The sequence below is a fragment of the Coregonus clupeaformis genome, chromosome 16 (genome assembly GCF_020615455.1).
Source record: "Coregonus clupeaformis isolate EN_2021a chromosome 16, ASM2061545v1, whole genome shotgun sequence".
Classification (NCBI taxonomy): Eukaryota; Metazoa; Chordata; class Actinopteri; order Salmoniformes; family Salmonidae; genus Coregonus; species Coregonus clupeaformis.
In genome coordinates, this window is record NC_059207.1 from 5,972,861 (window position 1) to 5,987,753 (window position 14,893).

At 43.2% G+C, this 14,893-nt stretch overlaps 1 protein-coding gene across 1 annotated transcript; it reads left to right on the forward strand.

The window, feature by feature from the left end:
* The first annotated feature begins 11,194 nt into the window (after positions 1-11,194).
* Positions 11,195-13,607, forward strand: LOC121547230 (granzyme K-like). The gene is made up of 5 exons (XM_041858395.1): positions 11,195-11,308; positions 12,019-12,190; positions 12,456-12,588; positions 12,940-13,209; positions 13,387-13,607. The coding sequence occupies exons 1-5, from the start codon at positions 11,245-11,247 to the stop codon at positions 13,537-13,539; spliced, it is 792 nt and encodes a 263-aa protein (XP_041714329.1). The 5' UTR covers positions 11,195-11,244; the 3' UTR covers positions 13,540-13,607.
* The last annotated feature ends 1,286 nt before the right edge of the window (positions 13,608-14,893 follow it).

Here is a 14,893-nt window from a genome sequence, read left to right on the forward strand (position 1 = left end):
ACACACAACACCTAGAACACCTAGAACACAGAATACCTAGAACACCTAGAACACAGAACACCAAGAACACCTAGAACACAAAACACCTAGAACATTTAGAATACATAGAACACCTAGAACACAGAACACCTAGAACACATAGAAACCAGAATACCTAGAACACCTAGAACACAGAACACCTAGAACATATTACACCTAGAACACATAACACCTGTCTGAGCCAGGTCTGGAGCACCTAGAATCAACACAGACACACAGACGCATGCACATACACACACAAATTCAATAAGATACGTATGGCCCCCACCTCCTCATCTCCCACGATCTTCTTCTGGCCTCCACCTCCTCATCTCCCACCATCTTCTTCTGGCCTCCACCTCCTCATCTCCCACCATCTTCTTCTGGCCTCCACCTCCTCATCTCCCACCATCTTCTTCTGGCCTCCACCTCCTCATCTCCCACCATCTTCTTCTGGCCTGCAGCAAGTGTTACTTACGTTACCTTTCACCTTCTTGTTAGCTCGGCTATTCTCATAAGAAGTGAGAAATGATTCAGGTGTTTGAGGTTTGATTTCCACCACAACAGACCCCCTCAGAGCCAGAAAGGAAACTAGAGCCTTTCTGAGAGATGTATGTATTGTCAGACCCGGCCACGGCTGGTTCTGAGAGATATATGTATTGTCAGACCCGGCCACGGCTGGTTCTGAGAGATATATGTATTGTCAGACCCGGCCACGGCTGGTTCTAGCTGAACTTTAGCAGTAATTTGACTACTTGAATTGTCCTTTATCAGTCGAATGATTGAATGTTAGTGATAGCAATGTTCATTTTGTGATACATGAGTTTGTGTTGTGTTTTTTATAATTAAGTTCAACTGCTTAAATATATTTATTTGATAATCTCATGAAACAAGAGTGTACATTTTAGGGCATTTATCACATTAACAACATTTATGCTGTTGAGACTTCCTCCATGTCAGTATATCATCCATAGAGGCTCATTCATTCTGAAAATGAGTCCAACACCTTGCATACAACACTTCAATCCAACTCTTATTAGAAAAGTATCACTTTCTGAACAATGTGTCTGCAGTAGATTTTTTTAAAAAGTAAACGTTACAGTGCTTTCGGAAAGTATTCAGACTCCTTCCCCTTTTCCACATTTTGTTATGTTACAGCCTTATTCTAAACTGGATTAAATTAAACATTTTCCTCCTTAATCTACACAGTATGCCCCATAATGACAAAGTGAAAACAGGTTTTTAGAATTTTGCAAATGTATAAAAAAAAAAAAACGGATATACCTTATTTACATAAGTATTCAGACCATTTGCTATGAGACTCGAAATTGAGCTCAGGTGCATCCTGTTTCCATTGATCATCCTTGAGATGTTTCTACAACTTGATTGGAGTCCACCTGGGGTAAATTCCATTGATTGGACATGATTTGGAAAGGTTGGGGGTACAGGAGGACCAGGGTTGGGGGTACAGGAGGACCAGGGTTGGGGGTACAGGAGGACCAGGGTTTGGGGTACAGGAGGACCAGGGTTGGGGGTACAGGAGGACCAGGGTTGGGGGTACAGGAGGACCAGGGTTGGGGGTACAGGAGGACCAGGGTTGGGGGTACAGGAGGACCAGGGTTGGGGGTACAGGAGGACCAGGGTTGGGGGTACTGGAGGACCAGGGTTGTGGGTACAGGAGGACCAGGGTTGGGGGGTACAGGAGGACCAGGGTTGGGGGTACAGGAGGACCAGGGTTGGGGGTACTGGAGGACCAGGGTTGGGGGTACAGGAGGACCAGGGTTGGGGGTACAGGAGGACCAGGGTTGGGGGTACAGGAGGACCAGGGTTGGGGGTACAGGAGGACTAGGGTTGGGGGTACTGGAGGACCAGGGTTGGGGGTACAGGAGGACCAGGGTTGGGGGTACAGGAGGACCAGGGTTGGGGGTACAGGAGGACCAGGGTTGGGGGTACTGGAGGACCAGGGTTGGGTAACACTGTTCTATAGCACATACAGATACTGAGTACCAAGAGAATGGAGAACATCAGACAATATCACACACACACACACTCTTACCTGTGTGCAGATACAAAGGGAGAATGGTGACGACCCAGAGACTGAGGACTCTGAAGTGTGTCATTGCCCTGTTGTTCAGAAAGCTCTGATGTAGAGATGCTGTCTAATGTAGTTCGGGTGTTGGTGTTGGTCTGAAGAGAGCTGTGAGGTGTTCTGGTCTCTCTCTGACCTTGAACCTACATTTCTACTCAACTCAAAGGATGTGGTTGTTGTCTGAGTTCACCATAAACACGTAGACACATACCAGACACACACACACACACACACACACACACACACACACAGACCAGACACACACACACAGACCAGACACACACACACAGACCAGACATCTCTCCACCTCCCACCATCTTGTTGTGGCCTGGAGCTTCCTTCACAACTTATCTTACTGAACGTGTGGGTCAGCTCTTTGTTCACCCGCACTCTCCAGCAATTGCTAATAACCCATCTGCAACCACCCGACTATATGTGTTAAAATGAAAATCTGAGGCCCACACCCGACCCTAACTCGCAAAATATAGAAAATGCGCTGTAGGTCAGTGGAGGCTGGTTGGAGGAGCTATAGGAGGACAGGCTCATTGTAATGGCTGGAATGGAATTGATGGAACGGTTTCCATATGTTTGATGTGTTCCATACCGTTCCGTATATTCCATTCCAGCCGTCCTCCCACCTGCCTCCTCCTGTAGGACTACAGTCAGAGATGACAGACTGTTTTTGAGGCAGGGGATTTTTGTTTCTGCTTATAATTTCTGACATTTTGGTAGGCTATTAGTCATCTTGTCTATAATTAGATTCATGCAGCTTCTCTTCTGTCATTGCTTGTTGCCATAGTAGTAAAACCCTTGCTCACCATAATAATGTCATAAATCAATAGAATGATGAATGCTTTAATCTAGTTGACATCGGAAACATTTAATTTTTTCATCTCTGCTTCTCTTGCGGACGAAAGACATTTAGGGACCGGGGAGAAAACACAATCCCCAGACAACCATTCTGCCATTGCCAACGCTATAAATGGTTTTCATCTGTCACCACATTATTGCCACCACTAAACCTGTCAGACCTACACTACCAGTTAAAAGCTTGGACACACCTACTCATTCAAGGGTTTTTCTTTATTTTTACTATATTTTACATTGTAGAATAATAGTGAAGACATCAAAAGTATGAAATAACACATATGGAATCATGTAGTACCCCAAAAAGTGTTAAACAAATTGAAACATATTTTATATTTGAGATTCTTCAAATAGCCACCCTTTGCCTTGATGACAGCTTTGCACACTCTTGGCATTCTCTCAACCAGCTTCATGAGGTAGTCACATGGAATGCATTTCAATTAACAGGTGTGCCTTCTTAAAAGTTAATTTGTGGAATTTCTTTCCTTCTTAATGAGTTTGAGCCAATTAGTTGTGTTGTGACAAGGTAGAAGGTATATACAGAAGATAGCCCTATTTGGTAAAAGACCAAGTCCATATTACTCAAAGGATGTGGTTGTTGTCTGATCTCACCAACATGCACAAAAGTCAGCAACACACACATGTACACACACAGACACAAACACAGACCAAACACACATACACACTGGGCACAAACTGGTTGAATCAACGTTGTTTCAACGTAATTTGTCAATGTATTGTGACGTGGAATCTACAGTTGAAGTCGGAAGTTTACATACACTTAGGTTGGAGTCATTAAAACTTGTTTTTCAACCACTCCACAAAATTCTTGTTAACAAAATTTAGTTTTGGCAAGTCGGTTAGGACATCTACTTTGTGCATGACACAAGTCATTTTTCCAACAATTGTTTACAGACAGATTATTTCACTTATAATTCACTGTATCACAATTCCAGTGGGTCAGAAGTTTACATACACTAAGTTGACTGTGCCTTTAAACAGCTTTGAAAATTCCAGAAAATTATGTCATGGCTTTAGAAGCTTCTGATAGGCTAATTGACATAATTCGAGTCAATTGGAGGTGTAGCTCAGTTGGTAGAGCATAGCACTTGCTACGCCAGGGTTGTGGGTTCGATTCCCACGGGAGGCCAGTCTGGGGAAAAAATATAAAAATGTATGCACTCACTAACTGATAGTCGCTCTGTATAAGAGCGTCTGCTAAATGACTCAAATGTAAATGTACCTGTGGATGTATTTCAAGGCCTACCTTCAAACTCAGTGCCTCTTTGCTTGACATCATGGGAAAATGTAAAGAAATCAGCCAAGACCTCAGAAAAAAAATCTGGTTCATCCTTGGGAGCAATTTCCAAACGCCTGAAGGTACCACGTTCATCTGCACAAACAATAGTATGCAAGTATAAACACCATGGGACCACGCAGCTGCCATACTGCTCAGGAAGGAGACGCGTTCTGTCTCCTAGAGATGAACGTACTTTGGTGCGAAAAGTGCAAATCAATCCCAGAACAACAGCAAAGGTCCTTGAGAAGATGCTGGAGGAAACAGGTACAAAAGTATCTATATCCACAGTAAAACGAGTCCTATATTGACATAACCTGAAAGGCCGCTCAGCAAGGAAGAAGCCACTGTTCCAAAACCGCCATAAAAAAAAAACAGACTACGGTTTGCAACTGCACATGTGGACAAAGGTTGTACTTTTTGGAGAAATGTCCTCTGGTCTGATGAAACAAAAATAGAACTGTTAGGCCATAATGACCATCATTATGTTTGGAGGAAAAAGGGGGTTGCTTGCAAGCCGAAGAACACCATCCCAACTGTGAAGCACGGGGGTGGCAGCATCATGCTGTGGGGGTGCTTTGCTGCAGGAGGGACTGGTGCACTTCACAAAATAGATGGCATCATGAGGAAGGCAAATTATGTGGATATATTGAAGCAACATCTCAAGACATCAGTCAGGAAGTTAAAGCTTGGTCACAAATTGGTCTTCCAAATGGACAATGACCCCAAGCATACTTCCAAAGTTGTGGCAAAATGGCTTAAAGACAACAAAGTCAAGGTATTGGAGTGACCATCACAAAGCCCTGACCTCAATCCTAAAGAAAATGTGTGGGCAGAACAGAAAAAGCGTGTGCGAGCAAGGAGGCCTACAAACCTGATTCAGTTACACCAGCTCTGTCAGGAGGAATGGGCCAAAATTCACCCAACTTATTGTGGGAAGCTTGTGGAAGGCTACCTGAAACGTTTGACCCAAGTTAAACAATTTAAAGGCAATGCTACCAAATACTAATTGAGTGTATGTAAACTTCTGACCCACTGGGAATGTGATGAAAGAAATAAAAGCTGAAATAAATAATTCTCTCTACTATTATTCTGACATTTCACATTCTTAAAATTAACTGACCTAAAACAGGGAATTTTTACTAGGATTAAATGTCAGGAATTGTAAAAAACTGAGTTTAAATGCATTTGGCTAAGGTGTATGTAAACTTCCGACTTCAACTGTACATGGAAAATAAATTGGATTTGAAAAAAGTAATTAACTGGTGTTTTGAGGGTAAAACTTCAACCACAGGATTATGTCATCATGGTAACCACATTTCTACATAGACAAAAATTTTATAAAATATGTTGAATTTGTACCTTGAAAACAACGTCCGACCTTCAACGTTATATCAACAATCAGGAAAAAATAAAAAAAATAGGCTGGGCAGCACCTCCTACTGGAGAGTTGATCAATCTACAGCTTCCCTTTGGTCTCCCATCCAAGGTTTTAAAGCTATTTGCCACTGACTACTACCCTATGTGCTAACCGTGAGAATGATTGTTGAGAGACCTCCACTTAAAAATGTAATAGATTCACTGTTGCTATCGAAGTCATACTAAAGGGGAGGTTTAACAGAGCAAATGAAATGTGACCATACTTTATCACTCATCTATCGATGTGCCCTTGAGCAAGGCACTTAACCCTAATTGCTCCTGTAAGTCGCTCTGGATAAGAGCGTCTGCTAAATGACTAAAATGTAAATGTAAATGTAAATCAATGATGCTATTTAGGCCTATATAGCGTTTGTAAATGCGTCAACAGCTATTGTTTCAATTCAATCCAGAATTCAACTACAAATAGACAATACATATAGGCCCAGGGTTTCAAGCTCTGGTCTCCATGTCAACCAAAAATGTAAGAATGAAAGTAACAGTGTAACAGGGTAGACTGGGAGACAAGGGTTTAATTTGAGGGATGTGATTTGTGATGTTGATATTGGATAGATTGAATTGTGATTGCTTTTCCTAATTCCCTGTTGCTCTGATTGGTTCCAGGTGTGCATGTGCCTCTACCTGGGATTTAAAAGGGTTGTGTATTTCCTGTTCTGGGGGATTGAGGGAAAGACAGGGACAGCAGTGGCTGTCTCCAAATGTACTCGCTGCACTTAAAGCGCCACTGAACACGTTGATTGTCACCTGTGTTTTTCTGTTGCTCATTAGAAAAATGAGATTAAAGTCTTGGAGGTGTGTTTCCTGACCGATTCCGTGTTTGGTTAGTGATGTTTGTCCCCCATGAGACACTGTAGATGCGGTCTAACTTTACTTGTTACTTCTGTGAACTTTCATTATCCTCCCTCCGCATGAGGGAGAGAAATTAGAAAATATCTTAACGATATGTGGGTTTTTGGTAACAGAATGACAAGGCACAAGGCAATAGTTCTTAAACTTACAGAAGGGAAACAATTTCTCAAACTAAATATACACGTTGATATTACTTGGCAGGGGTCTTTACTTCAACATTAATGTGTTTTGATGGATTTCTAATACCTTTTAAAACTTTTTCTGGAAGATGTATGACTTCATTTCCCCAAAATATAGACTTTTAGCTTTCATTTGACACACAATTTGATATGCTCTTATGAACTTCACTGGTTGGTGCTCATGGGTCCTTTCCATTGAAATGCCCATTCCCATTTGAACTTTGCTGTCCTTTTAAATGGTTGAAAGCACAGTGATAGACATTTGGGTGATAACTAAACCAAAAATCAGTAATAGTTTTTCCATTATTTCCAGTATTTATACAACAACTTAATGTGTTATCACTGGTCTTCATCTAATAGCAGAACCTAATGACCTGGATTACAGTTGAGATTACATTAAAAGTACATGGTACAAGTGATCAATGCTGTTCCAGATTCTTGAAGTTGATGACTTTACAAATGCTATGTAGGCCTAAATAGTATCATTGATGATATATGACTTATGAAGTATGGTTACATTTCATTTGCTCTTTTAAACCCATCCGTTGGAATGACGTCGATTGCAACAGTGAATCTATTTAGTTATTAAGAGATCTCTCAATAATTATTCTCACGATAGCACAGTGTTTGTAGTCAGCGGCAAATATCAAAGCTAAGTAGGGCTTGGTTAAAACCCTGGAGGGGAGACCAAATATGTACACTACCGGTCAAAAGTTTTAGAACACCTACTCATTCAAGGGTTTTTCTTTATTTGTACTGTTTTCTACATTGTAGAATAATAGTGAAGACATCAAAACTATGAAATAACACATATGGAATCATGTAGTAACCAAAAAAGTGTTAAACAAATCAAAGTATATTTTATATTTGAGATTCTTCAAATAGCCACACTTTGCCTTGATGACAGCTTTGCACACTCTTGGCATTCCCTCAACCAGCTTCACCTGGGATGCTTTTCCAACAGTCTTGAAGGAGTTCCCACATATGCTGAGCACTTGTTGGCTGCTGTTCCTTCACTCTGCGGTCCGACTCATCCCAAACCATCTCAATTGGGTTGAGGTCGGGGGATTGTGGAGGCCAGGTCATCTGATGCAGCACTCCATCACTCTTCTTCTTGGCAAAATAGCCCTTACACAGCCTGGAGGTGTGTTGGATCATTGTCCTGTCGAAAAACAAATGATAGTCCAAATGAAGCCCAAACCAAATGGGATGGCGTATTGCTGCAGAATGCTGTGGTAGCCATGCTGGTTAAGTGTGCCTTGAATTCTAAATACATCACAGACAGTGTCAGCAGCAAATCACGCCCACACCATAACACCTCCTCCTCCATGCTTTATGGTGGGAAATACACATGCGGAGATCATCCATTCACCCACACCGCGTCTCACAAAGACACGGCGGTTGGAACCAAAAATCTCAAATTTGGACTCCAGACCAAAGGACACATTTCCACCAGTCTAATGTCCATTGCTCGTTTTTCTTGGCCCAAGCAGGTCTCTTCTTCTTATTGGTGTCCTTTAGTAGTGGTTTCTTGCAGCAATTCGACCATGAAGGCCTGATTCACGCAGTCTCCTCTGAACAGTTGATGTTGAGATGTGTCTGTTACTTGAACTCTGTGAAGCATTTATTTGGGCTGCAATTTCTGATGCTGGTAACTCTAATGAACTTATCCTCTGCAGAAGAGGTAACTCTGGGTCTTCCATTCCTGTGGTGGTCCTCATGAGAGCCAGTTTCATCATAGCGCTTGATGGTTTTTGCGACTGCACTTGAAGAAACTTTCAAAGTTCTTGAAATGTTCCATATTGACTGACCTTCATGTCTTAAAGTAATGATGGACTGTCGTTTCTCTTTGCTTATTTGAGCTGTTCTTGCCATAATATGGACTTCGTCTTTTACCAAATAGGGCTATCTTCTGTATACCACCCCTACCTTGCCACAACACAACTGATTGGCTCAAACTCATTAAGAAGGAAATAAATTCCACAAATTAACTTTTAAGAAGGCACACCTGTTAATTGAAATGTATTCCAGGTGACTACCTCATGAAGCTGGTTGAGAGAATGCCAACAGTGTGCAAAGCTGTCATCAAGGCAAAGGGTGGCTATTTGAAGAATCTCAAATATAAAATATGTTTCAATTTGTTTAACACTTTTTTGGGTACTACATGATTCCATATGTGTTATTTCATACTTTTGATGTCTTCACTATTATTCTACAATGTAAAATATAGTAAAAATAAAGAAAAACCCTTGAATGAGTAGGTGTGTCCAAGCTTTTAACTGGTAGTGTAGGTCTGACAGGTTTAGTGGTGGCAATAATGTGGTGACAGATGAAAACCATTTATAGCGTTGGCAATGGCAGAATGGTTGTCTGGGAATTGTGTTTTCTCCCTGGTCCCTAAATGTCTTTCGTCCGCAAGAGAAGCAGAGATGAAAAAAGAAAATGTTTCCGATGTCAACTAGATTAAAGCATTCATCATTCTATCGATTTATGACATTATTATGGTGAGCAAGGGTTTTACTTCTACGGCAACAAGCAATGACAGAAGAGAAGCTGCATGTACAGTGGGGAGAACAAGTATTTGATACACTGCCGATTTTGCAGGTTTTCCTACTTACAAAGCATGTTGAGGTCTGTAATTTTTATCATAGGTACACTTCAACTGTGAGAGAAGGAATGTAAAACAACAATCCAGAAAATCACATTGTATGATTATTAAGTAATTAATTTGCATTTTATTGCATGACATAAGTATTTGATACATCAGAAAAGCAGAACTTAATATTTGGTACAGAAACCTTTGTTTGCAATTACAGAGATCATATGTTTCCTGTAGGTCTTGACCAGGTTTGCACACACTGCAGCAGGGATTTTGGCCCACTCCTCCATACAGACCTTCTCCAGATCCTTCAGGTTTCGGGGCTGTCGCTGGGCAATACGGACTTTCAGCTCCCTCCAAAGATTTCTATTGGGTTCAGGTCTGGAGACTGGCTAGGCCACGCCAGGACCTTAAGATGCTTCTTACGGAGCCACTCCTTAGTTGCCCTGGCTGTGTGTTTCGGGTCGTTGTCATGCTGGAAGACCCAGCCACGACCCATCTTCAATGCTCTTACTGAGGGAAGGAGGTTGTTGGCCAAGATCTCGCGATACATGGCCTCATCCATCCTCCCCTCAATACGGTGCAGTCGTCCTGTCCCCTTTGCAGAAAAGCATCCTCAAAGAATGATGTTTCCACCTCCATGCTTCACGGTTGGGATTGTGTTCTTGGGGTTGTACTCATCCTTCTTCTTCCTCCAAACACGGCGAGTGGAGTTTAGACCAAAAAGCTCTATTTTTGTCTCATCAGACCACATGACCTTCTCCCATTCCTCCTCTGGATCATCCAGATGGTCATTGGCAAACTTCAGACGGGCCTGGACATGCGCTGGCTTGAGCAGGGGGACCTTGCGTACGCTGCAGGATTTTAATCCATGACGGCGTAGTGTGTTACTAATGGTTTTCTCTGAGACTGTGGTCCCAACTCTCTTCAGGTCATTGACCAGGTCCTGCCGTGTAGTTCTGGGCTGATCCCTCACCTTCCTCATGATCATTGATGCCCCACGAGGTGAGATCTTGCATGGAGCCCCAGACAGAGGGTGATTGACCGTCATCTTGAACTTCTGCCATTTTCTAATAATTGCGCCAACAGTTGTTGCCTTCTCACCAAGCTGCTTGCCTATTGTCCTGTAGCCCATCTCAGCCTTGTGCAGGTCTACAATTTTATTGTGCTATAGGTTTCATGATGCTTGTATATAAACCAAAGTAGATACACTGTATATACAAAAGTATGTGGACACCCCTTCAAATTAGTGGATTCGGCTAGTTCAGCCACACCCGTTGCTGACAGGTGTGTAAAATCGAGCACACAGCCATGCAATCTCCTTAGACAAACATTGGCAGTAGAATGGCCCGTACTGAAGAGCACAGTGACTTTCAACGTGACACCATCATAGGATGCCACCTTTCCAACAAGTCAGTTCGTCTAATTTCTGCCCTGCTAGAGCTGCCCCGATCAACTGTAAGTGCTGTTATTGTGAAGTGGATGCCAGGAAAACGCTACCTCATTGATCAACGTCACAACCAAATATTACCCACATTTCCACATTGAAATGACGTGCTGTGCCCAGTGGGTTGCTCCAGGCCACAACAAGATGGTGGGAGGTGGAGAGATGTCTGGTCTGTGTGTCTGGTCTGTGTGTATATGTCTGGTCTGTGTGTGTATGTCTGGTCTGTGTGTGTGTGTCTGGTCTGTGTGTGTGTGTGTGTGTGTGTGTCTGGTATGTGTGTCTGTGTGTGTCTACGTGTTCATGGTGAACTCAGACAACAACCACATCCTTTGAGTTGAGTATAAATGTAGGTTCAAGGTCAGAGAGAGACCAGAACACCTCACAGCTCTCTTCAGACCAACACCAACACCAGAACTACATTAGACAGCATCTCTACATCAGAGCTTTCTGAACAACAGGGCAATGACACACTTCAGAGTCCTCAGTCTCTGGGTCGTCACCATTCTCCCTTTGTATCTGCACACAGGTAAGAGTGTGTGTGTGTGTGATATTGTCGGATGTTCTCCATTCTCTTGGTACTCAGTATCTGTATGTGCTATAGAACAGTGTTTTCCAGGGCTACAGTAAAAATGTGTACTGTTGGGGGTACAGGAGGACCATGGTTGGGGGTACTGGAGGACCAGTGTTCTGGGTACAGGAGGACCAGGGTTGGGGGTACAGGAGGACCAGGGTTGGGGGTACTGGAGGACCATGGTTGGGGGGTACTGGAGGACCAGTGTTCTGGGTACAGGAGGACCAGGGTTGGGGGTACAGGAGGACCAGGGTTGGGGGTACAGGAGGACCAGGGTTGGGGGTACTGGAGGACCAGGGTTGGGGGTACAGGAGGACCAGGGTTGGGGGTACTGGAGGACCAGGGTTGGGGGTACAGGAGGACCAGGGTTGGGGGTACAGGAGGACCAGGGTTCTGGGTACAGGAGGACCAGGGTTGGGGGTACTGGAGGACCAGGGTTGGGGGTACAGGAGGACCAGGGTTGGGGGTACTGGAGGACCAGGGTTCTGGGTACAGGAGGACCAGGGTTGGGGGTACAGGAGGACCAGGGTTCTGGGTACAGGAGGACCAGGGTTGGGGGTACAGGAGGACCAGGGTTGGGGGTACAGGAGGACCTTGACCTCATCAACATGTCTGCTGTCTTCACTGATCCACTTCCATGTCCCCCTTCATCTATCTCCTCCAAGGTGATTTTGCAGAGATCATTGATGGAAATGAAGTACCACCTCACTCCTTACCCTATATGGCCCGACTGGAGGACGGTAAAGGTAATCTGGTCTGTGGAGGGATCCTCATTAACGAGTCATGGGTCCTGACTGCAGCCCACTGTAAAGAACGGACGGGATATTTCTCACACAGGTAGGTTGTCACAATACCCAGATTGACCTTCTTGTTTTTGTGTATATTTGTAATATTGTTTTTGTTTCATTGCAATAACTTAATCACAGAAAAATATAAAATGATGCCAGCTGATGCCAAGTCAAAATTGTATTGTGCTGAATAGCAATGTTTCATTTTTCAGTGTTGCTGTATTGCATTGTACCCAACTGTGCTAAGTCACATCCAACAAATCTCTGAGTCGATGTTGTGTTTTAACTAATCTGATTCTGGATGTTGTCTTTAGGATCAAGAAGGTCAATCTGGGTGTGCACTCGGTGAACAATGAAGCTTTCAGACAACTCGTAGACGTGAAGAAGCATGTTCCTCATCCCTACTTCAATGTTGCAGAGTTCCGCCACGACATCATGCTGATAAAGGTCAGGATAAATACTAAAGAATGATTATAACAAACTTAATCCATAACATTTTCTGTTCAAAATAAGCACAGTGGAACCACTATTCTGTCAGAGACATTGTAATAAAGATGTTACTATAATAACTGAATCAATACATTTTAAATGGGGAACAAAAAATCCAAACAAGCTTTTTTTTTCTCCAGGTGTTTGTGAAAGTAAAGACACGGTGGAATGCATTTTTTAACGTGTTACAATAATTACTGTTGTAATTATTGTATTTCCAACACATTTCCGGTAGGGTAGTTTTTTGATGAAAGTAAAGGTCAATTTTGCACCATCCATCCCCCTTCTTATGTCCCCGGTTTCCTCCAGCTGAAGAACCCAGTGAAGCTGACCAACACTGTGAAAGTCATGGATCTACCCAACCCTGTATCGGATGTCCCGGCTGGGACACAGTGCTTTGCGGCCGGATGGGGTCTCACACAGCAGAATGGTGACCCGTCTGATGTCCTGCTGTCTGTCAAAGTCACCATGATCGACAGGAAGAAGTGTAACTCTCCTAATTACTACAACTTCTTCCCTATCATCACTGGAGGAATGCTGTGTGCTGGTTACGGACACGATAAAGCTGGCACTTGTCAGGTCTGTGTTAGTGTGTGTGTGTGTGTCTTTGTGTGTGTGTGTGTGTGTGTCTTTGTGTATGTGTTTGTGTGTGTGTGTGTGTGTGTGTGTGTGTGTGTGTGTGTGTGTGTGTGTGTGTGTGTGTGTGTGTGTGTGTGTGTGTGAAAGTAATCATCGTGCATTGTCTGTGTGTTTCAGGGAGACTCCGGTGGCCCGTTGGTGTGTAGAGATAAGCTAAGGGGAGTCGTGTCGTTTGCTGCTGGATGTGGTCACGACAACAGACCTACAGTGTACACATTCATATCTAAATACACTGACTGGATCACTAAAACCATCCAAACCTCTGGCTGATTTACATACAGTTGAAGTCGGAAGTTTACATACACCTTAGCCAAATACATTTAAACTCAGTTTTTCACAATTCCTGACATTTAATCCTGGTAAAAATTCCCTGTCTTAGGTCAATTAGGATCACCACTTAATTTTAAGAATGTGAAATGTCAGAATAATAGTAGAGAGAATGATTTATTTCAGCTTTTATTTCTTTCATTACATTCCCAGTGGGTCAGAAGTTTACATACACTCAATTAGTATTTGGTAGCATTGCCTTTAAATAGTTTAACGTTGGCCAAACGTTTCGGGTAGCCTTCCACAAGCTTCCCAAAATAATTTAGGTGAATTTTGGCCCATTCCTCCTGACAGAGCTGGTGTAACTGAGTCAGGTTTGTAGGCCTCCTTGCTCGCACACACTTTTTCAGTTCTGCCAGCACATTTTCTATAGGATTGAGGTCAGGGCTTTGTGATGGCCACTCCAATACCTTGACTTTGTTGTCCTTAAGCCATTTTGCCACAACTTTGGAAATATGCTTGGGGTCATTGTCCATTTGGAAGACCCATTTGCGACCAAGCTTTAACTTCCTGACTGATGTCTTGAGATGTTGCTTCAATATATCCACGTAATTTTCCTTCCTCATGATGTCATCTATTTTGTGAAGTGCACCAGTCCCTCCTGCAGCAAAGCACCCCCACAGCATGATGCTGCCACCCCCGTGCTTCACGGTTGGGATGGTGTTCTTCGGCTTGCAAGCAACCCCCTTTTTCCTCCAAACATAACGATGGTAATTATGGCCTAACAGTTCTATTTTTGTTTCATCAGACCAGAGGACATTTCTCCAAAAAGTATGATCTTTGTCCCCATTTGCAGTTGCAAACCATAGTCTGGCTTTTTTATGGCGGTTTTGGAGCAGTGGCTTCTTCCTTGCTGAGCGGCCTTTCAGGTTATGTTGATATAAAACTAGTTTTACTGTGGATATAGATACTTTTGTACCTGTTTCCTCCAGCATCTTCACAAGGTCCTTTACTGTTGTTCTGGGATTGATTTGCACTTTTCGCACCAAAGTACGTTCATCTCTAGGAGACAGAACACGTCTCCTTCCTGAGCGTTATGACGGCTGTGTGGTCCCATGGTGTTTATACTTGCGTACTATTGTTTGTACAGATGAATGTGGTACCTTCAGGTGTTTGGAAATTGCTCCCAAGGATGAACCAGACTTGTGGAGGTCTACAATGGTTGAAGAGGTCTTGGCTGATTTCTTTTGATTTTCCCATGATGTCAAGCAAAGAGGCACTGAGTTTGAATGTAGGCCTTGAAATACATCCACAGGTACACCTCCAATTGACTCAAATGATATCAATTAGCCTATCA

Bases quoted from the DNA above. Each gene is read 5' to 3' on its own strand.
- LOC121547230 (XM_041858395.1), top strand. From the start codon at position 11,245: ATGACACACTTCAGAGTCCTCAGTCTCTGGGTCGTCACCATTCTCCCT. The intron at 11,309-12,018 runs GTAAGAGTGTGT...ATCTCCTCCAAG, and splicing joins CCCTTTGTATCTGCACACAG to GTGATTTTGCAGAGATCATT. The intron at 12,191-12,455 runs GTAGGTTGTCAC...TGTTGTCTTTAG, and splicing joins ACGGGATATTTCTCACACAG to GATCAAGAAGGTCAATCTGG.